The sequence below is a fragment of the Neolamprologus brichardi genome, chromosome 5 (assembly GCF_056152115.1).
Source record: "Neolamprologus brichardi isolate AB-2024 chromosome 5, ASM5615211v1, whole genome shotgun sequence".
NCBI classification, from domain to species: domain Eukaryota; kingdom Metazoa; phylum Chordata; class Actinopteri; order Cichliformes; family Cichlidae; genus Neolamprologus; species Neolamprologus brichardi.
Genome location: NC_142108.1, coordinates 19,345,264 through 19,369,333, shown reverse-complemented (window position 1 = coordinate 19,369,333; position 24,070 = coordinate 19,345,264). Strand labels below are relative to the sequence as shown.

The window sequence follows — 24,070 nt, the reverse complement described above, 5'->3', positions numbered from 1 at the left end:
ACACAATGCCCGAGGCCAAGAATTAGCCCAGCAAAGACCCCATCAGGCTGACACAACGCCCGCTTTTAACTGTAATTTTTAACTCTTTTTAAATTAAATGATTTACAGTGTTTCCTACTGACAAAAACCTCCAGTACTGCCATTCATACTACACCAAAGTAATTAAGTAATAGATAAACAATAACAATTAAATCACAGAAAGGTTCATGTATTTTTCCACAATCTGCTATAGAAATTTCTATTTCTATTCTATTTTTTTGGATCATCAAGAGTACTAGACAGCCACCAGCTTCTTCTGTAATTTTACACATTTGTTTATAAGTGATGACAGATTTCTTGCATTTACTACATCAGCATTTCTGTATTATATAGAAAAACAGAGATTTACTAATACTTCTTTCGTCTCACCATTAGAGGTGGGCGGATCGATTCAAATATCAACAGTATCAGTTCAAGCACTGTTATTGGTACTGGAATAATACTAGTGCAAATAGGACCGATATTTTGTTTCTGTCCTCCGCATGAGGCCAAATCATAGGTGTGTTTTACTGTGTGTTAACTTATTACTGTGGAAAGTCATTTAGTGGTCATTGAAATGTGTTCAGAATTTGATAATTAATGTTGATTCATCTCATAAATCATAACATACTGCTCTCCCCTACATAAGCTACCCTTCAAATTTAAAAGTATCAGTAATGCTGGTACTGTATTTAGCTACTCACTATCTCCAACTATCAAACCTTCACTTGGATAGCAAAAACATATATATTTAAACATCAACATCAAAATTGTAAGGCTGCGCGTGCACTCCCTCTGAAAGCATATTTTCACTTACAAATTACATAAATGTAATTTTTAGAAGACACGGTTGCTATACTGTATGTTTTTTGTAAAGACGGTATATGAATGCGTACACATACACGAGTGTATGCGTGAAGCAGCAATTGTACTGGTGGAGCAAATCCCATCAAACAACGGGGCCCTGGGAGAAGGGCCAGAGGCAGAGATGAGAGCGAGTCCAGCTCGAAGCCAAATAAGGGGGTGGACAGATTGTGGAGGGAGCGGGAGCTTCACTTCCAGCTTTTGAAGAGAAAGATAACAAGGCAGAAGACACGATGATTTACAGAATTAAAACACTGTAGGTAGCACTTCTGAAGACCCCTCTCAGAAGGCAGCAGAGAGTCCTTACTGCCTACATGATCAAAAATTAAAACAGTTTTCTAGGACTTCCACAGCAGTCCTGTGTTTGAGAACCACCCACTGCTGAGGCAAGCCAATTAAAGTTATTCAGAACTGTGACCAATCAATCACAGATGAGGCAGGTGGAGGAGGAGGAGAAGAAGAAGAGGACAAAACCTCCGAGACTTCGGCGCAACCAAACTCTCTCACATGCAAACACCCATAAAAAGACACAAATATATTTTGCTCACAATGGAGAATAAGTGTCACACCTACCACTTCACACATGCAGAAGCACTCCCTCTGCAGTGGAGTGAATAAAGCACTTCACACCTGGAATTTTCTAGGGCATCACGCCACTCCACATTACCAGTGCAACCCATTCAGGGAACTGTACCCAGTTGTTTCTTTCTGTCAAGCGCAGATAGCACCAAAGACATGTCATGTGGTGCCTGAACAATCAAACAGAAGAACCAATGAAAATCGCACAAGCATGTGAACACACGCTTCGCAAGTAATGCCAAGAGACAGAGACAAGGGGAAGAGATTTGCAGCATCGGCAAAATAAAGCATCTTCCTTTGACAGGGCTGGAGCTTTAGCAGACCCCCTAATCCTATTTTGACACATAATGCTATATTGTCTTCCTTTAAACAAGTGCAAGGCCTTCTCTTCTCCCCAAAAAGCCTCTAGTAGGATGAATGCATCGGCCTTTTGTCTTCCTTGAATTCATCAGGCAATTAGTTACACAAATATAGTCCCCTAATGTATCAGAGTGCATGTCAGTGAGAATCAGACACTGCGACCATCCTGGTTAGTTTCATGCTGACACTCAAGAAGCCATTTCCCCCCGGCTGACTTCTACTGCTCTGTCCTAGTAATTCATTTCATTGGATGTACACACAGCAACAAGGTCCAGGGTTCAAATCCAGAGACTTTGTATGTGGATTTGCATGTTCTCCAAGTGTTTGCACAAAGACTAAAACGTATAAAACACAGAGACTCTTAATCTCGTTCACTTCCTGGTTAAATAAAGGTAAGCTGATTCATGATGTGACCAGAGATGACGTAAGCACAGCATGTAGCACTGTGTCTATCAAGCCTGCATTATTGATGTCAGTCAGATGACTTTACTCTAGGACTCAGCAGTTACATCACAAGAAGGAAAAACAGGCTTTTCTTTGAAATCAAGGGTGTCGAGGAATCTTCTGACGGTTTCAAAATAAAATATTTTAGAGTTAAGATTTAATAACGATCAATAGAAAATCATACTGGATCAAATACTGGAGGTTTTCAACAGCTTTTAGCAAGCTGGGAAAAATATTAATCATAATTTAAAAAAAACAAAAACAAACAGACGTCATGTGAAACTGTAGACGGGGGACTGGCGCTACATAATCTGGTTCCACTTTTTCCAAACTGTCATATTTTTTATTGCAAAGCTATTTCTAGTAATTGCTCCTAACGCTAACCCAGAGATATCAGCATGCAGCCCAGGGTTGCACTCTGCAGATATACGTATGTATGTTCATTTATACAAACACCGCCAACCAGTGCCAGGCCATCAAGCTCGGGAGCTGAGGAATCCTTGTAACCTTCCCCGGTGTCAGAAAACCAATAAAAAGGCAGAAAAATAAACAGTGTGTGGTTGCATGCCCTTCTGTTCTCCTGTCAGCTCAGGGGAGGCTGGGAGTAATGGTGCTGACCAGCTCCCTCACACTGCATAACATTTAACCGACTTCTGGTTTTATGTGCCTCTAATGTCCAGTTATTTTCTCGTGGTTTTATTTTTTATTTTTCCCATGGTAAATACACAGTAGCTGTCAGAGAAAGCACACAAACAGAGAGGCAAGCAGAATAAAAAGTCGTTTGCTAGCAGACTCTACGTTTTCACAACCCTTCGGACCCCGAGGACCCGTCACCACTGGGACGGCTAATGAGACATCTCGATGGGAATTTGTCCAGGTTTAAACAGTACATCCTCGGCAAAAGTGCAACTGAATAGAAATGTAGACAAACAATGGTGCATAATTTATTACTGTATCAATGCATCACAATTAGACGTACTTAACCTCGGTGCTCTAGTGCCTAACGAAATGGCCCCATTATGCCACGCTCAATCTTAATTTAGCACTGTGTAAAAAACAAACAAACTGCAGACCCCTCATTGATTTGACATTTCTATTCCATTGACATTGTAGCTGCATCAATACAGAAGGATACTACAAAAAAAACCCTGTTACATTACTGTTACATTATTCTGTTACACAAATGGTGTTTCTAGTGTTTACCTCGTATTTCTCGCAGCAAGAAAATTCAAAAGCAACAGGCTAAAATGCATTTTTAATGCAAACACCTTCATAATGTTCAGTTCACTCAGTGTTTTTGGACGTAAGCATAAATTCTTTTATTTTACAATATTATTCTGCTTCTATCTAAACCAGCACACCCGAAACCACTTAGGGATGCATGTCTCTGTTCGCTTATCTGATTTAGAAGTTCTACATACATAATATTAAACATTTGTTCAATTATAAAGTGGGAAAAAGTCATGATTGCATTATATTCCTTACAACCTAAGCGTGATTTTATTTTTTTTTAGCACAGTTACTTAACTGTTTTTGTCCTACCATAACTTGTTTAGCATGTTTAGTTTTAATTACGGTCCAAGAGGAAAGTATCAAACACTTTGAGCGTACATAATAATGAACTGCAAATTTGGTGCCACAAAAATGCAGAGAAAGCCTCTATTTGTCCACAGCTTTTGCTGCTGATGTAAAATGCTTTTTAAAAAGCTGCAGTGAATTAATCACCCATTTTAACAGACAGAATAAACTATGGCGTACACTGACGTGAGCTACGCAATGACTCAGGGATACTCAAGCCAAACACAAGCCACGGGTAAAGAATACGAGAGCCAGAGAGTCAACTGTTGTTCAGAAATAGCCTCTGATGTTTCACACAACCAGATAACAAGTAGCTGTTGTGTAAGGTCCAGGCCAGAAGATAGAGGGGGAAGGGCAGAAGGAGAACTGACAGAGGAGGCCTGAGCACGCTCCATCTCTCATTCCTTTAAAGGTAACTGCTCGCATTGAGAGGAGGGACCTTTAACTCTTCTGTAATCCATGTGTAGTCCAAGGAAGCCATTAAATCACAGAATGAATGGGATTGATCAGCCCTCACATAATCATCTACTGACGGATGAGCCTGCAGAGGGACTGAGGTGTGAGGTGTGTGTGTGTGTGGGGGGGGGGGGGGGGGTTGAAGCTGACATCAGCTATAGGAAAAAAGGAGGTGTGGTGTGAGAGCACAGGAGATGTCTAGCATAGGATTCGGCATTTCAGACAGATTATTGGAAATTTCTGTAGTCAGCAATACTGAGTAAATCCACCAGTGCACTTTAGAGAGATATCTGTTTGTCCAAGCTGGTTGTCTCGGCTGTGAGTAACCGTCTCTTTTTTTTGGAGTGGAGGAAGAGAGAAGGTTTAGAGAAGTAGAAAAGACATTTGAAATTGCATTCAGCCTGCATATAACAAAACCAAATCGAACTGACCAAATTGAACCAGAAGCTCATCAGCAATGTCAACAACATAAAGAAAAGACGGCTCTAGCGCTGCCGGTGCACACGTGCACGCTCATAACTGTGTGCACGTGTGCACTGGCAGCACTAGAGGCGAGAAGGTCTGTGCTGCACTGAGATAAACTTGCTACCAGCATGTGGTCGGTGGTGCCGACTGATACAGTGTTGACCATCCGGCACAAAGATACAAACAGAGTGAGAATGAGGGAAAGGAAAGAAAGAGAGCACAAAAACAAAACAAAACTTGAATGAAAACTGAATGAATCACATGTCCATTAATTGGCATTAAGTCCTTCCACCCTACGTTAACATGTGGGTATATTGATCTTGATGCTGCTATCAGGTTCCCGGCAAAGAGCAGTAAATGGCAGGCGGACAGGGCGTGGAGGCGAGCTGTCAGATCCTCAGAGTGCAGCGTTATAAACTGATATGTATAAGTCTAAATCATTCATGCTGATTATTATCTTGTCATTGAAATGATTTTTTTTTTTTTGCTAAACTGAATTTGTGGAAACTGCTCTGACACGATGGGCATGTGTGTGATTGTTGCACGTTTATAAAAGTTCATGAATATACTTAATTACATGTACTCAAGTACTCCACTAAAGTCAGTGGGAAATACTGTAGTTTTAACAGCCGTACATTCATTTGCTGCATGGTCAGGATGTACTTGAGAGATTAAAATTTTACATAAAAAGGACCAGAGCTGTAGGAAAGGCCTCAAAGTTTACTTAGTTTTTTTTTTTTTAGTTGTCATGGACACAAATGGGGTTGCATCAGGAAGGGCATCTAGCATTAAAAAAAAAACCCAAATCAAACATGCAGCGCTCCCACTGTGGCCGCCCGTTGTGATTAAGGGAGCAGCTCGAGCCTTTTTTTTTTTTTTTTAAATTAACTGGAAAATAAATCAAAGTAAACCAGTCTTGGGACTACCAAAGCATGCTGCACACAACTGGCCAGAATAAGCATGCAATACTTGGCTGAACAGCAGAGAAAAAAATCATTGAAACAAGCACAATATTTTAACAGCACAAATATGACTAATTAAACTTCTGCTATATGAGAGGGTGCCTAGGTTGGTCACACACAGGTGAGCAAATTCATAATGAAAAAAAGTACAGCAGCACTGAACTGCAGGCTTCCTTTAGACACAGCTGCCAATAACATACAATAAGCCTATTTATGCACAGCAGACTAGAACACATCCAAATATGCACAATATTTTACCCAAAAGTCCAATTTGGGCAGCAAAAAAGTCAAATGCCCTTTTTGCAGCTTAATGATAATGTTAAACTGCTCGGCAGCACCTCGCATTAAGCCAAAGCATTACCTTCATCTGCAGGCACGGTTGTAACACCCCAAATGTCACTTTGCACTCTTAAAAGAAAATAATCTTACTGTGCTATTATGATAACTGACCTGATAGCTTACTTAGAAAAACGTGTGATGTCTAGCTACTGGTGACTATGCTATGCAATGTTATTTTGCAATGATGCTTGCCATTTATTTTTAAGGCAAATTAAAGGCAATTTTATTACTGAAAGTGTTTTAACACATTTATTTAGTCATCTATCTATTTCTTTTCCATTTGGCAGAGGTTGCTGTGATATTTGATGTGCCTTTTGCAACAAGGATAGCACCCTCTCTTTCTGCAGCCATGAAATTTATAAATACAAGATATATATATATATATACATATATATACATATATATATATGTATGTATTATAAAGTCTGTGCTTATAATTACACAAGCAGTGTCTAATTAGACCTAGTGTACTCTGCCTTGTTGCAGACCAGAAGTAAGTTGCTGCATAGTTACCCCAAAGAGTGATTTTGCTCAAACATGTCTCAGATTCTTATAAATGAGTATCTGAATCCAAAGGGTTTGGAATATTTTTCAGTATTTTACAAAAAAAAAACAAAAAATGAAAGAAATGGCCCCCGAAAATAATTAAACAGAAATTTGTAATGTAGCACATTGTTTCATTTCCTGTTCATCTCCATAAACCCTCTGTTTACATCCTGTCACCTGCTAGCTGTGACTGAATCAGTCTTAGTTAGCTCTGCTGCTCAAACAGTAATTAGTGAACATATTGAAGCTAAAAAAAATCTCCCTACATGCCTCCAACTGCAAAAATCTACACAGAAGAGAGACGGTGACTCAGATGAAATGGAGTACGAGCACAAAAATGTCAGATTCTTTAAAAGCACTCTGTGAGCACACCTGCTAGTGCTAATGCTAGCCACCACCTGGAGATGGTGAAAGTGAGGTATCTGACTGTCACACTTGTGTGTTTCTTTATAAGGCATAAGTGCAAACATGACTAATGTAGTTAATGCACAGGTGTTCCATAACCAGTTATGCTTTCATCTGTGTTATTTTGCGCTGTTGCCAATTTTGCTATCATTTGTTGTAAATCCCCAGCAACACAACTGTGTGCAGTAGAGCACAGGGGTGTGTTTTAGTGGTAATTTCATTTAGGTGTCTACTGTATCGTGCAATTGTCTGTTGCTAGTTGCTTTAAAGCTTTGTTTGCTGCTGGCATATCGTGTTATGGCTGACAATGATATTGTGAGACTGAAGGAGCTGCTGGTGAGGAAAATTAGGGGCCAGTTTTGGCTAAACTATGTTTTAAGCAGCCACTGTAAAAATCAGAGTGGCAGCACACTTTGAGAAAAGGCACAAAGAAGGCAGGTGGCAGACTGAATAGAAAGAAGAACATCATGATGCACTGTGATAGGCAAGGCCTATCATATCTTTCACTAGGGCCAGGTTCTGACAAGTTGCACTAGATTTATCCAAATGTTGTACACCCTGTCCTCTGTGACTCTGCAGAGCTGGTCGAGACATTCAGGGCTCAGTCAGGCTAGAGTAAAGCCTAAAAACAGAAGTCTTCCTGACACAACTCAGAGCCTCAGATATGGAATAAGAACACTTAGGGCTCATTGAAAGTCGCCAAAGTGTGGAGCATGTAGCGATATAAGTTGTAGCTGGAGGTGTGTGAATCAGTCGTTATTTTCCAAGTGCGACTCTAGCCTTAACCAACACACAAATGTAGTCTCCTGTAGTGGATGTTACTTATAGTGGGACTTTCCTCTTAAGTAGGTAATGCCCTGCAGTCGGGGTTACTTGTAGTGGTCATGTCTCGAAGGCATTCCCGCAGAACACACCAATCAAACCAAGTCCTTCTGCAGTCACTGATTACTGATTGGCAGCTTTTTCTTGCTTGGGACCATATCTTTGAGTCTGTCCACTCCATCCAGCTGATTGGTTTATCTTGAATTGCAACATGAAACAGCAGTTTTTTTTAGTTTAAACAAAGCAATCAGTCCAACGAGGGCTGCAGGAGGGCAAGCAATTAGCCATTCGGAATCATAGAGGGGGCTATTGTGTAGCTGCTGTGGTTAAATCCATGTAGATATATCGACCTTTAGTGATGGGAGAGGAAGGTCAAGTTAGGTACACCTATTCAGCTGCTTTTTAAGGCAGATATCTAATCACAATGACAACAATTCAGTGCATTCGGGCATGTAGACATGAGCAAGATGAAGTTCAAAATGAGCATCAGAATGGGGAAGAAATGCTTTTATTTTAGTCATTTTCACCATGCCATGGTTGTTGATGTCCGACAGGCTGGTATGAGTATTTCAGAAATCGTTCATGCACTGGGACTTTTTTCCTCATAACCATTTGTAGGGTTTACAGAGAATGGGCTGAAAAAGATAAAATATCCAGTGAGCGGTAGTTCTCTGAATGAATACGCTCAAATCAAACCTCAGATCTTCTCAAACTGTTTTTTTGAACATGGCAATGAGTTCACTGCACTCAAACAGCCTCCGTGGTCACTAGGTCTCAATCCAAGAGAGGACCTTTGGGATACAGCAACTGTGTGATGCAGTTATGTCAATATGGACCAATCCTGTTCTATCATTTTGTTCAATCTATAAACATAACAAATAATCAATCAGTCATATATTTGATTCGCCATTAAATCTTCAGCGTATTGTTTTATTTTGTCTAAGCACCCCCCCCAGCATGCAGCCAAAATATTAAATCTTCTCACTTGATGGGCTTTTAACCAGTAACTCGTTTTTATTTTTGCTTTCAGAAATAACTCCAATAAATCTTCAAATATCTAAATAATTATTATTATTGGATTAATGGAATTTTTGCAAGTCTGTATCTCTGATTAACCATCTGTAACGACAGTATGTGGGCGTGGGCGCGCTGCTCATGTGTTCCCTATTAAAACTGCTTTGAATAAGCCCGAGGATAAGAAAACAATGCCAGTGTCCACCACCGCCTCTCATCATCACCACGTACTGTAACACATCAAAAGCAGCGGCACGGAGGATAATGAGGAGGATAAGGACTATAAACAGCATCTGTCTGCTCATATTTAAATTTACCAATTCTCGTCCTTTCCCTCTATCATTTCATCCATCTCAAGTAGTTTGACACTAAATATACACACAAAATCGCCTGAACATCAATCTCAATTGTCAAGCCATCCTTCATTCCCTTTCTCTCTAAAAAACCCTCCTCCGCTCTGAAAGCCGCCCACTCTCCTTGTCTATCTGCGCTCTTCCATTTGAAATTTCCAACTCCTCCAGTGCACTCACCCTCTAGCTTTCTTTCACTCCCCTGGGTGAGAAGAACATCTTGACCAAACCTGGGCCAAATATATTAGAACGTGATTTTATTAAACATTTAAAGAGCTTGAATCTTCTTATTTATCTTCAGAGGGACCTGAAAATTTGGAACAGAGACGCACATCTGTGAGCTGCTTTAAAAGTCAACCAATTCGGAGCATGTTTTTTTTTTTTTTTAAGTATGTTTATTGAGATTTTTTGATATAAGGAAAAAAAGGGACACACAAAAAACAAAAAAACAACAGACAACACAACAGCAAGGGCTAAAACACACAAATAAGACAAAAGATTACACTGCAAAGACAAAAATACTACTTCAACACTGGCAATAAACAGAAATAAAACGCTAAGGTGGTAGGCTAAGTTATTGGTGATCGATCAAACAAGACTTTCACAAAACCAGAAACCAACTTTTTAGAATCCGGGGAACTCAGAAGGAGTGTAAAAATTGACCCCTCTTCCGAAAGAAATGGAAAATTAAGAATACTCTGACGAACATAGTTTCTTATCTGTAAATAATGAAAAAAATGTGACGCAGGGAGAGAGAACTTGTTTTGCAACTGAGTAAATGATGCAAACTGCCTGTCAATATATAAGTCTTTGAGAGTAATAATACCTTTCTGTGTCCAGACCTCAAAAGAGGCGTCTAAACATGAGGGTGGAAATGCATGATTACAATATATTGGTGTATGGATTGAAGTGTCTGGTAGAGCACAACCTTTTTTGATCTGACTAAAGATTTTAATGCAGTTCGAAACTATAAAATTATTGACCTTGGTTCGCGGATTAGAGGACGAAAAAAGAAGAGCAGGGAGGGAACTATTCTCAACCCCACCACTCTCTATGACCACCCAAGGTGGGGTATCGGCAGACATGACCTTTTTGTACCCTTCCTGCCAGTAAGCAAGAGTTCTAGCATTTGCAGCCCAATAATAAAACTGTGGCAGAGCAAATCCACCCTTAACTTTAGACCTACATAGATGAACTTTTGATATTCTGTGAGCTTTAAAGCCCCAAACAAATGGTAATACTACAGAGTCGATCACTTTAAAACTTACTTATTCAAAAAAATAGCTAAGTTTAAAAATAAATATAGAAATTTAGGAAGGGAAACCATTTTAATTACATTAATGCGACCTACCATGGAAATAGGGAGAGCCCTCCATTTCTCAATGTCCTTTGTCAATTTTTCAACTTGTTCAAGATAATTCACCTTGAAGATCAATTTAGGATCCTTAGGCAAAATATCACCAAAGTATTTCAATTTGTCTGTAATTTTAAAAGGCAAAATTTTCAAAAAATCAACATCCAAGTTTGCAGTTAAAGCCACAAACTCACTCTTCTGCCAATTAATTGTATAACCTGAGATTTCCCCAAACGACCTCACCACATCTAAAAGTACAGGAACAGATCGCTCAGGATTTGACAAGAACACAACAACATCATCCGCATATAAAGAAATGTAGTGCTTGATATTCCCCAATCGGACAGGGTCAATAGAGGGCTCATTCCTAATGGCTACTGCAAGAGGTTCAATAGAAATTGCGAAGAGCAAAGGGCTCAAAGGGCAGCTTTGTCGTGTCCCGCGGTGTAAAAAAAAAGGCGCTGATCTATCTTGGTTAGTAAGAATGGAAGAAGAAGGATGCCTATATATCATATCAACCCATGATATAAACTGTTCGCCTAAACCAAACTTCTCCAGGACCCGAAGAGAACCCGAAGCGTATAGGCCCACTCGACCTGATCAAACGCCTTTTCAGCATCTAAGCTCAGAACTGCGATCTTGGAAGCTCCCCAGTGCCTATGATACATAATATTCATCAATCTTCGAACATTAAAGAAGGAAAACCTCTGGGGAACAAACCCAGTTTGATCCAGATGGATAATTGACCCAACACGTCCATTTAATCTGTTTGCCAAACTCTTAGTGAAAATTTTCATATCCAAATTCAACAAAGCAATAGGTCAATAACAAAGAAATATTAGCTTCATATAGCATACGGGGAAATGCTTGAGCATGTTTTTTTTGTTGTTTTTTCCTTATTTACTTGTGTGACTTCGGATTGTCTTGGCCTTTCTCTCTCTTTCACCCACTACCTCGCTTGTCAGAGAAAATAAAATCTCGACCGAGACCAACTGAGCATGCCACATTACATTCAACTTAGTTCCCTTGTCTCTCCCCATGTAAGACAAACTCAAAAATAATTTGCACACACTTTACATTTTTTGTCTCTGAGAATAAACTGCGCATGAAGAGGAAGGGGGCGCAGAGGGAGGCAATCTTGTTACCAGCCGGCATAGCCCTGGGAAGATTTCTATCAGACACACGTATAGAGAGAGGCATCCATTTAGAAAATGGCTTTTCTAGGCATGCTGGGCCATTTAGCACACCCTGTGACGACTCCTGTTTGGGGCAATGATAAATGTTCTTTCGCACCCGGCCTGTGCACACAGTCAGGCCACCGCATACACATGCACGCACAGCCATATGGGCACCCCACGCAAACCATCGCCAGGCAGACGCAGCGTTTTCAGAAGAGAGTGGCTTCACTGGGTTTGGTTCACAGAATAAACTCGAGTCACCGCCAGTGGAAATTAGTTTACATCCACAAAACTTAAATCCTACTGAGCATTTAACGTCATGTCAACACCACTTTGCGGCTTTAGGAATCATTAAGTTCAGGTTCATTCAGCTATACATGCTGAATGAGTTTTATAACGAGTAGTAATATGACAGCCTTTTTTGGCCATTTCCAACATTTAGTGAAGAAAAGAATGGAGTAATTTAACAATAATCAGAAATCCAAAACAAAACACAATCCAACAAATCTAAGGGGGATATTGCATCAGGAACATTGTGTTGCAGGTCATTACTGACGGAAGTGATCGGGTCATGACAGCCGTCCAAACTGCTAGTTAAACCCGAGCCATGGGATAAAACAAATTGTCAGTTTTACAGCCTTCCTCCTGACAGAGACATTACCCATGAAGTAACAAACGTGTTTGTGTGATTTATGGCAGCAGCATTTCTTTTCAATGACAGCAAACAGACTGAATGTGAAGAAAAGTGACTTATTGCTACAGCTGAACTGCACTAAATGTGAATGTTTTCTGTCTTTACACTACAAGAAAGTGGGGAAATGTGGAGGGTTTTTATTGGTTACTTTTCAGTGGATTTACAGATCCGGCCAACTTGAGATCAAAATTGGCAGCAAATTATCACCAAAATGCACAAACAGTTATTTATTTATTTATTTATTTTAAAGAGGGTAGTACTTTAGTAGTTTATTAACCTTTTAGATCAGTTAAAAGGGTGATCGGCTACTTTATACGTCGAGAAAACTCTTCAAACTCTTTGGCTGAAAAAGCCTTTCTCCACCCAGTTTATCCCCAGAATGCATCTACACCACATTTAAATCAATACTGTTTTAAAAATGACAATATTCTTGAGACACAATACATTTTTCAGATACTTTGACTTTCAAACAATGAGTCGCCTTATTTTTACAGTCTACTGCCTGTGTAGATATCCACACTGCCCAGTGGGAGCAACAAAAAAGCAAAAGGCAAATATTTTAGCAGGTAAACACTCTCTCTGTGTTTTGTTTACACTGGATGAGTGCTAAAAATCAACCTGTCTCTATCATGCTGTCTGAGTGCGCGCCTGATATCCACTAATGGTCATTACCCTTTACAGCAGCACGATTTCTGTCAGCTTACTTCCTCCTCTCTGGGATCCATCAGTGTCGCCACTATACTAACAGCTGTCATGGAGGCTGAGATCTCTCAGCTCAGCTCCAACCACAAGTAAAAGACTCATCATCCAGGTTTTTATGTGATTTATAGACACAGAAATATGATTCATATGTAATTTTGCTGATAGTTCACTATGCTAAATACTGATAAGAATATAACCAGACAGGTATAATTATGTTTAAGTTAACCAATATAATAATGTGAAAATACAGCAACCATTCTAAGGGCAGGCCTAACTGAAAGCCTGTGTAGAAACGGCCTTAAGAAATATGAGGGTGTGTGTGTGTGTGTGAGGAATGACGTGCCACAGCGGACGCTCTGATCTCTGAATGTCTGACTTTAAAAATGTATGATTTCATAAAATTTACCAGATGAAGAAAGGGAAGACGTTGGGATGATTTCGAGGCAGTCAGGACTGGGCGAGCCCCCTCACCCTCATCGGCTTCATCTGAACTCTGCGTTACGTACTGGGTAAGACTCATAGGATCAGAGGCTAGGACCTTTTTAACAGAGAGCTGAACCAGACTTCCTATAAAGGGGTCGTGGGCCCTGCAGATCAACATTGCTATCGCACTAACCACTGTTGCTGCTGGAATTAAAGCCACAGGCTCCATACTGGCTGGATGAATCATTCTCATCTACACAGCAGTAATGAAGCATTTATTTCAGGGTGAATTACAAACTCTGGAAACGTGGCCAACACGCACACGCAGCACAAATATGATGAAACTGTGTCAGTCACACTATGCTAAACCATCTGCCTATCACAGGACAGACATGTGGTGCAAAAAAACAGAAGGAAAACCGCAAAACACTAAACTGGGAGGTAGACACTTAAATATCCAACACCACTCAATTTTTTAAATGCATATTTCAAATTAAACGAGCAATCAATCTAGAGGTTACTAGAGGTTAAGGGGGATCTGGCCAAAGGAAAATTCTTGACAGCAAAAGATGATTTGCAAAAAATGCAGTCATCTCCACTCGTGAAGTGATCTTCTAATATAGAAGATCACTTCTTCTATATTATCTCACTTCATCACTCAAGTCAACACAGTACCTTAAAGATATCCACACCCTCACGCTGGACCTTGAAGAGGAGTGCAATCATACTGATTAATAATGCAGGAAAATGCTGGGCGTCACATGCAGGCGTGACGTCGACTTACCGATCTCATCTGCTGAGCTCCGGTGACGTGCTGCAGAACCTTTTCCAGCTCCTTCTCAATGCGTCCAGCCCAGTGAATCATTCTGCAAAAGTAAAGTTAAGACATTTTCAACATTATCATTTCAACATCATCACGAAAACTTTCATTTCTCTACCACTGCGTATAAGTGAGTGCATTTGCAAGACGGCGGCAGTGTGTGGCTCTCTTTCTGCTGGAAAACTGCCACACTCTGCCCCTTTTGGGATGCCTGTCTGTAAGTATCACTATCCTATCTCCAGTTAATGTCTGGGTTGGTCATCAGCATCTTCTCTCCCCATCACATCTTGCATGTATGTGTTCCGTCCAGTTCCCGGCAGTGTACGTGCCTGTCTACGCTCGGCTGGGATCAGCGGTTCTACAATAAAACTGCTCAGGTCTGACAGAAGTGCAGCCTAAGCAGGAGCTGATCTCCGTTAGACGGAGCCAAGTTTGGAATTAAGAGATCAAACGGCTGGAGCTCATCACTGTATATCTCTCAGCAAGCAACAAATGACTTAATGGATGAAGATTTTTACCAGATCACTTTAGAGGAGCAGCAGGGGCCAACCTGCCAACCAAGATTCATGCTGAACAACTCATGTGAAAAGCCAACAAGAAATTTTCACAGAAAAAAAGGAGAACAAAAAAAAAAACCTATTATGAAAGCTCATCTTTCAGCAATCAGATGAATAAATTATGCCATGTGTTTGCTAGCCAACCGCTGATTCCATGCCAACCTTTTTCCTTTCAGCAGCCTGCAGATAGCTAATCACTAGCATCAACAACACAGCCGTTTGTCTTTTAATATGATGACGGAGACAAATGTCATCTTTAAATGTCAGATTTGCTCTGAAGACAAGAGGGGAGACAGATTTATTAAATTGCACAAATCTGCCAAGTAGTGACAGCGCCCGCCATAATCACCAAGCCAGAGCGGGCTTCATCAAGCGAGTAACAGCAGAGCAAACACGCCAGCGAGTGTGCAAGTTCCCTGTGTTTATAGGGACCGTGATTAAAGGAAAGCAAGAGGGCCTCTAAAAGGAGCAGAGAAGGGGGGGAAGCTGTGACTATAAAAAGGTCATTCAATATGAAATGAAAACAAGTTTACAGTGAGAACAAAGCTGAGCAGGACATGGTGATACTAACAGTGAGGGACAATACCTCTGTCCCCGAGCCAGGCAGACTTCTTACGCAACCTCTTTAGTCTGGATACTACACACAACATCATAGATAGATAGATAGATAGATAGATAGATAGATAGATAGATAGATAGATAGATAGATAGATAGATAGATAGATAGATAGATAGATAGATAGATAGATAGATAGATAGATGCATGCTTGCATGAGATGCATGTTTCTCTTAAAGACTTATAATATGAGATTGATTTGACACAGAAGGATAGCCATCAGTTTAAATGTTCACCATGTGATTTGAATATTTTAGTCAGTATGTAAAAAATGCATAGCAATATTAAGGCCATATTACTTTTTTCACATTGCCCACTCCAGGGATAAAGAAACACAAGTTTGGATTGGGAGACTTGTAGGTGAGCTACACATAAATACCCTTCCACTGCATATTATGTCAAGACATATGTTTAAGCTTAGGCCACCAATTAAAATCTAATAAATCTAAAAATCTCAGCTAATATCGTGTCTCATATTGTGATAAAAGTATCTATAGGTCATTTATGCACACGTGCACTGATGCACAAAGGCCTCCTATCTAATGGTTTCAGTCTAAGTTGAATACATTTAACACTTAAAATAACATCTGTGTCATATTTATATTCTGCGTGTGAACAGACTACACGACTTGCATCACACCAGGTCACATGAAGCTGGCATAACAATGTTTTAAAGCACAAAGCAAGAAGTTGGAGACTGCGTGGCAAAAAAATATCTTGCAGTATCAAATATGCAGAAGTGTTCATTCAATAGCAGCTGCAGAGATAACAGGACGCAGTTGTTTGGTAAATTATACGCATTACTGTGGCCTAATGCTCAGTGAGTGCTCGGAGACCTTCTGCATTATGAAAGCTGTGATCTCTCTTTAAAAGACAAAAGTTGTCATAATGCACTACATGAAAGCCGACTGATGCTCTCTGGCTCTCTGTAGTCCAAAGCAGCAGTACAACTTTGCCATTTGCCTTCTTGTGTTTTGATTCGCCTTGGTTGTTTTATGATTTATGTTAGCCAAACATTATGGAAAAGCAGAAAGTGTGATGAAATTACTTTGGATGGAAGACCTGCGTGAGTCAGACCCATACTGTCACTACGCTCATTCGGCCGCAATGGATCTCATCATTCGAAGTGCCACTCTCTATCTATCTATTAGGGCAGAAGGTGAGCTATTTTTGTGTGTGGTCATATCATCTGGTGCAAAGTGCTGATGATATTTTGACATTTAGATTCCAGTTATCAACTTTTTTTTTTTTTTTTAGAAATGAGGAAATAACTTCCCCTGCAGATACCTCTCAGTCTACCACACACACCTACATACACACTAAATTATAAGCATAAACAACACTTCAGTGTAATATTTAGTACTATGAAGACCATACTGGTAGATGGCAAACTGTAGAAAACGCACACTTTCTGGCGACTGCTGTGAAAACGAAGCGAGCATCCTTATTCGTGCATTTCTTCAGCTAGACCTCGAACACGGAGAAGCTCTGACCCGTGCATGGGCGTGTTTGTGTGTCTGTGTGTGTCAGCAATATACATCAAATAAACTGCCACCATTGCTCCCGATACACTTCAATTAACTGTCAAATTCTGGCAAATACCACAGTGATGTGGGTGACCCAAAACCCAGTTTAGAAATCTCAAGAGAGGACTGGATAAAACACAGACTGCATATATAACCAGCCCTACAGGATATTTAGCTTCTCTTTATCTGCTTAAACAAGGACACCGGGAAAGTAAGAAATAATGACACAGTTTCTCTATTAAAAAGGAACAATAGTGTATAGTTAAAGAAAACGTAGGTTTGGAAAATAAACGTGTCTTTAAACGGGGGGGAGATGGAAATTAGGGTTGCTTAAAAGTAATAATAAACTGAATTTCAGGGTTTTGTTTGCAAAGTAACTCGGGTGTAAGATAAATTAACTGCATCACTTACAGAGCTAAAACAATCAAATCAGTGATCCGGTAAATTGTAGTTTTAAGTCAATCCACAGTAGAATAAAAGATAACTGATTTTTTTATTTTTTTATTTTTTTTTTGAAAGTCACCTTGGCCATCGAATTAACAGAGCCCCGGAGATTTTAAAAGACATGATCTGGTTGATGCATCACACAGGAATCATTTCTGGGAACCTGACTGACTAAACAGCACTTCGGGCTACACGCAGTCTTCGCATCAGATCATCACGTCATGGTTATTATAAAGAGGGCGACATTTGGAGCGATACTTCAGTGTGAGACTAACTGTTGCACTCACGAGGGTTTATTGGTGAGCATAAAGAGGATTATCGGAACTTTGAAATACAATCTTAAGTGAAGTAATAGCCATTGAAAGAAAAAAAATAGGGAAAAAATATTTTTTGGGGGGTAAATTACTGACTTTTATTGAATAGTTGACGGTGCACAGGTGGTAAACTGTCGCAGTAAACATTTGGCTTCAGTCGCCTTTGCGCGTCCTTCAAGGTGAAATTATTATAATGTTCGCATAAGAGAAGGGAATGGGGGTATAAATGCTAGATATTCCCCCCAACAGATGTGCGCTGAATAATTCCAGAAATAGGTTTTTTTGTGTGTTTGTATTTTTGCTTTATTTTTTGTGCTTTCCTCACAGCTGGATGCTTTACTACTTTCTGAGCCCTGCGGTCACTTGTAATGCTGCCCTCAAGTGCGTCTAAATTTCGAGTGTGACGTTTCCACATTTAGAGTCTGAAACAAAATGAGCCATTAAAAGCAAAAACAAAACAAAAAACACACCCTGCGGTGAGATAGATATGATTACTTTCACGGTGCGAGTGCTTTTAGAGACTTTGTAGAGGACTGCGCCTAAGCGGGATATTCTCCCTCCTGCACTGACAGCAAAACAACATTCGGACTATCTCTTTAATATTTTTTTGTATTTTTAACTATCGCTGGCACTGTGTTTTCTCCCCCCCACCTCCTTTTTCTTTCGCCACATGTGCGTACTCCATGTTGACTGTCACTAGCGGAATAAGACTTTGGGCTTTAATGCCAGTGCCCACCAACACCACCACAACAACAACATAAGCCGTGTGAGAATGACACTCATAACGCAGCATCGGAGACGGAAGCTGCGTCTGCGTGTCAGCATCAGGGACAGCGGCTCATCTCGCACCAAGGTAAACGCCGCTTCATGTGCAGGCTCGTCTGGGGCCACCTGTCCTAGTTCCGCACTCCGCACCCCCCCAGTTTATCCTCCCCACCAAAACCGTGCAGGGTACTTACGTGTAGTGCTGTGGGAAGAGGTGGGTCCCGGCTGTCGGCGTGGAGACGCATATGATAAGTACAGTTTGGATTGTCAAGAGGCAGAAGACACCGTACGACTGTGCGCAGATCGCCATTTTCCATTAAATATTCAAGAAACTGAGATAAATAAGAGAAGGACCGGAAGGACAGTCTCTCACAGCTGAGCTAAGAATAACCGAGCTCCGGAGAAAGTGTGTAGTGGGAGGTGATGGTTGGCGGAGGCTTCTGGACACTTCAGCCCGGCAGTGAAATCTCAATCAGAGACGCACACGAAGAATTGGCAGCTGAAGACACGGGAGATCAGGATCAGGAAGATGCTCTGCCGCGGCTGCCGATGTGCCTGGCTGCCTATTTGCGCACTCGCTTTCCTCCCTCCCTCTCCGTCGCCGCGCACATTTGCTCCTTTTCTCTCCCAACGTCTCCAATGTAACAACCATACACGGTGAAGCTGGTCTCTGTGCCGCTTCAATTTTCCCATTGTGACTTTCAAAATAAAACAATGAGACGCCTTTAGGCCAGTATCCAACAGAAAAGAGACCAGAAAACCTGCCAAAAGTGTTTTTTTAATCAGAAAATACCCGGATTTCAGCGGTCTTACATCATATGAGCATTTTTTGACCACACATGATGCGCTTTTTTCACCAACTTCGAAAATTAGCTGCTCTTTTAAAGAAAGCTCTCTGGCTAGACTTAAGCTTTAGAGTTTTAGGATTTTATTTTTGTAAGCCTGGTAGCCCAACTTCCTGCAATCGCCTCGTCCATCTGTGACACTTGACTCAGCTGTTGGCACTGGCGGCCCTTCCTCCATTCAAACAACCTACTTCTGTGCAACAGACGGGGGCGCGCATCAGGCCACCTCCTCCTCCTCCTCATGTCCAGTTCATACTCTTATGTTTTCACCAGACTCGAGATTATGATCAGAAACCAAGGTGTCATTTGGGGTAATTGGAAGCATAATACCAGAGGGCCATGTTATATTAACTAGAGTATAAACAGTCAGCAGCAGTGGCCTTGGGGCTGCTTCCCAAACTATATTTGTTCTACTCATTAAGACCTCTCGTCCAGTGGATGAACATTTAAATGGATGCAAGGAAAATTAGCCACCTAGATACCTAGCAATAGTGTTTCATGCTCTCACCGGCTATTTGGATCAAGGGGCTTTGAATTTACAGAAAGGCAGAGTCTGGCTCCTTGTTTCTCATAAATAGCAACCTCCCATTATCACAAGCTATTTAATAGGTCATATTTGAGTGGAGCAACTTTTCCTCTGGACATATAAGTCAGATAGCGTTCATTTTAAAGGTAAACAAGGAGGAGAGATGCACAGAAACCTCAGAGTAAATGTAATTCAGCATGAAGTTCCCCCCTGGAGAAGTGACTATCTCCTTCTATCAGCTGTGTGCGTGTGTGTGTGCGTGTGTCTTTGTATGTGTGCACACATGCACACCTGTACCTGCTTTTTTACCTTTTCCTGCACTGCTCTGTTCTCTGATCTTCCTGTTTCTATAACTGGAGGGCACATTTGCACCTAAACAAAACCCATATTTCAGGTACATTCATACAATATATAGAAACGGTATAGTTTCTGACTTAAGGTGTGCCACTTCATATTTATTCTCATTACTGCGATCAAGCGACACTATAAAATCCCAGAGGTTAGGGATTAAGGTGCTCAGGGCTTCAGGTTTGTTTGTTTTTTTCCTGATTTTTCCAGTTGTCTGCCAGTCAAAAGCGCAGGCTCGGGACACTCGGTCCCCTTCGGCTGCTCCTGGGGGAGTCATGCATCTCTCAGCTCATTTGCTGGGCACAGAGAGACAGTCGTTCTTGTAGCTGTGTTGTCCTTGGCTCAGTCATTCGGCAGGGGACACGCAGGTGCTCTGCTACAGAAAGCCGCACAGCAGTCGGCAGGGTTGCTGCACAGCATTTCTGTCTCTTCCCTGACAGAGAAGACGGGGCTGTTTTGGTAGAAAGGACACACTGCGGGGCATGGACCTCAGCAGGAGGGGGAAAAACCCACCTGATGGCAGGGATGAAGAGCTACAGCAGCAGCAGTCCCCTGCTTATGTACATAGTTGTCACGGATCATTCAGTCAGAACAAACATCTGTTTCTCAGGAAATGAGGAAACAAATACACTTCTATAGTTCCCAGAGCTATAGTTTTTTTAATCATATTGAGCATCTCCCTCTCATCCAAACAAATGTGTAGCAGAGAGGCAGGAAACAGTCATGTTTTGATACATTACTATTCCCCACGCTGGGAAAAATAACCTTAATTGATGGCTACTCTCACACATGAATTTACACCATTATACTCCCCATCATCGCATTAATAATAACAGCAACCAGATACTGGTAGGTTGGCTGACTCACACTAAACGTTTGTGCTGACTCACTGACACCCCTGGTTCAATCCGTCCACTCAAACATACATTAGTCCAACGTATCTCAATTCACCTGACTCAAAGGGCCAGGACATGGAAAAATTAACTAATTTTAAATGAGCGAACAGTTTGTAGATTTCTCTCAATAAAAGAGCTGTCCAGAGCTGGACTTTTTTTTTAATCTATGCAAATAAAATAACAGTGTGTACACATACCTTTGGGGACCAAAATAACACTGGCAACCAATTTAAGTAACACTGCGTGTTGGCCGGGTCATATTCAACAATGTCACACCTTAAATGCAAATTTAATTTAATTCACCCGCACTTGCGGTGGCGTTCGTGGGCAGAAAAGAGGAAGATAAAAGAGGTGATTGCCACCCTGGGGCCTTGGATCTCATTGACCACGTTCCAACGCTTATAGAGAATCCACTCTTTATTATAGCTGATCGATCAGGCCAGCTAAGGGATCTGCTCAGTGAAAACACACAGATCAATGGCCTCAAGCTTTGCTGAGCCTTCAGAGGGTGAGAAAAGTAGACAAGAGGCGGGGCTCCGCTACATAGGGTGTCTCTCATTGGCCATGCGTTTTGGTCCGAAGTGATTGACCTGCCAATCTGTTATTGATCCTTGTGAGTGTTGCGAAAGGAGGCAGGATTCGTAGCTGTGTACTGGACTCCAGCTTCCTTTCTGAGGAGTGCTCTCCTAGACAGAGGCCAAGTAGGTTAGAGTAAAATTAATCACTCCTTGTTTCCCTGTCTGCAGGCCTCAGGGGAAGTCACCAGTAAAGGCACGCTCCACACATCCAGACAAGTACACACACATACACACAGAGCTGCACTGGTCTCTTATCTCACTTTTCCTCCACCTTATCCATCGTTCTCTCTCCCTTAACCTCCTCCTCCGTCTCTTTCTGTGGCCTCTGTGCTGATGTTCTGGTGGGCTGGACAGAAAATGTGAGGCTTCACCCTCTGTAAAACCGACTCTAGTCAGCATGCTGAATGCTAAGATTTTATTTTTCTGATTAGACAATGACTGTGCATCGCATTCAGTGCAGATGATAGAGTCAGTTGCCCTTGAGAGAGAGCCCCAAGGCTCTCAGAAAACTTCAATGATCCTCTCAAGTGTTTCCTGTAAAAACAGGAGTATGATATACTGTCACTCATTTGCCACATGCTCTCTTTGAGAGTATTTTTTTAACCATAGCAGAGAAAAGGCACAGTGCCCTTGTCTTCCACGGGGATGTACTGAAAAGATCAGCAAAGTGATTCCAGTAATCAAGGTTATTTTCCCTTTGTGTCTCTTTTACTTCGCTCCCTGCTCACCTCACAGCTTATCCCCCTATTTAGTTTTATCCACTAAGAAGATCAGGAAAAAAACCTCCAAACAAGACATTTATTTTACATAAATATTTATATAGCCCACCATGCCATATTATTTGCTTGGCTCTATAACACAGTGTTTTCCTACACGACCTAACCGCTTTGTGAAAAAATCAATAAGGGAAATCCCTGATTCAGGCCCCAGTGCTCTGTATACCTTACTGTAAAATACAAACATACCCAGAGACGATGGGCTGCAAAGCACTCTGGGACTTTTGTGCTCAAATGTCAGAGCGTTTCATCCTGATGATGATGACTCACTCCCCTCGTTCTTAGTCTGCATGAAAGAACAACAGCGCCAATTAATGACCCAACCTCAACACGTGCAACAGTACAGTAAACAAACCCTATATTAAATTCTACAGCAGGGCACACAAACAGTGCTGTGATATTACAAGTAGAGATGTATTTGCAAGAAATATGAGCATTTAAAAGCTACATTTTATTTTATCTCGCCCGGAGAATCTTTCCCTGCCTCACCCACATAGACAAGTGGTCGCATGTGAAAACAGAGCAAGACTCAGCACTCATTGACATGCTCTACTAGAGGCCTAATGGCCCCTGGGTAATGGCCTCTTTGGTCTTCAGGAAATCCTCCCTCATGCATACATCAAAGCTGGGATTGAGAAGGATAGAGAGTGGAAATAGAGGGGAGGAAAGAGACATCAGTGCCACACAGGGAGAGGAGATGAAGAAACACACGAAAGGAAGTGCTGTAGTTCTGGTTTATGACATTCATAGAAAGGTCAGTCCAGTATATTTTAGACTTGCGGTTCGTGTCAGCGTAGTACACCAGGGCTATAGCAGCACTGTTTGAAGACAGTTTGCCTTTGGTATTGACTGAATGTTTCTGCAGACTGCTCAGATTTGTATTCTTATTTAGCTATTTTTAGCTATCTTGATTTAGACCATAACCTTGTATGACTATTTACATATGCTATAATTAGCATTTGACATCTTTGGGTTCTATGTCTGAAGAAAAAAAAAAAAACTTTTTACAGTCAAAATCAGCCTTATAGTCACTTCCAGTGGGCCACTGTAAGTCTGCTGCCCAAACAATTAACCAAATTCTAAAATAGTCAAAAGACAAAATTTAATTATTGTAACCATAAAATAATCAGATTTTTGAGCAAAACTGCTAAAACATTTGCTGCTTGCAACTTCTGAAAGTATAAGCATTTTATGCTATTTGTCATACTTTTCAATATACCAAATACTATTCTGATCTTTTACTGTCAGACAAGACAAATCATACATCGGCTTTATTTAGAATTACACAATAGTCTGACTGATTCAGTATCATTCTGACAAAATAATTGATCGCTTTAAAAAGTGCCAAAACCCCCCGTATTGATAGTGACAGTCATAAGTTGCAGTATATCATTTATGATCCAATATTAGATCTCCTTATCCTCAATCCACCATTATTCTCTTTTCTTTCAATCTCCATCACTCTTCAGTCTCCTTTTTAAAAACTCGTTTTGCTGACATACAACA

The 24,070-nt window shown here is 41.0% G+C and overlaps 1 protein-coding gene across 8 annotated transcripts in view; it reads right to left on the bottom strand.

Annotated features, from left to right (window-relative positions):
- Positions 1-24,070, bottom strand: part of cacna2d2a (calcium voltage-gated channel auxiliary subunit alpha2delta 2a) — a 180,263-nt gene that overhangs the window by 153,381 nt on the left and 2,812 nt on the right. For 3 of the 8 annotated variants that reach the window (XM_006783172.2, XM_006783173.2, XM_006783176.2), the window contains exons 1-3: positions 18,790-19,214; positions 14,338-14,419; positions 14,229-14,258 (exon numbers count right to left, since the gene is read on the bottom strand). In XM_006783172.2, the coding sequence (XP_006783235.1) occupies positions 14,229-14,258; positions 14,338-14,419; positions 18,790-18,905 (228 nt within the window). In that variant the 5' untranslated portion in view covers positions 18,906-19,214. Of the gene's footprint in view, positions 1-14,228; positions 14,259-14,337; positions 14,420-18,789; positions 19,215-22,753; positions 22,875-24,070 lie in introns of those variants that run through there. The other 5 variants (XM_006783174.2, XM_006783175.2, XM_087840826.1 and 2 more) reach the window with 4 other exon arrangements.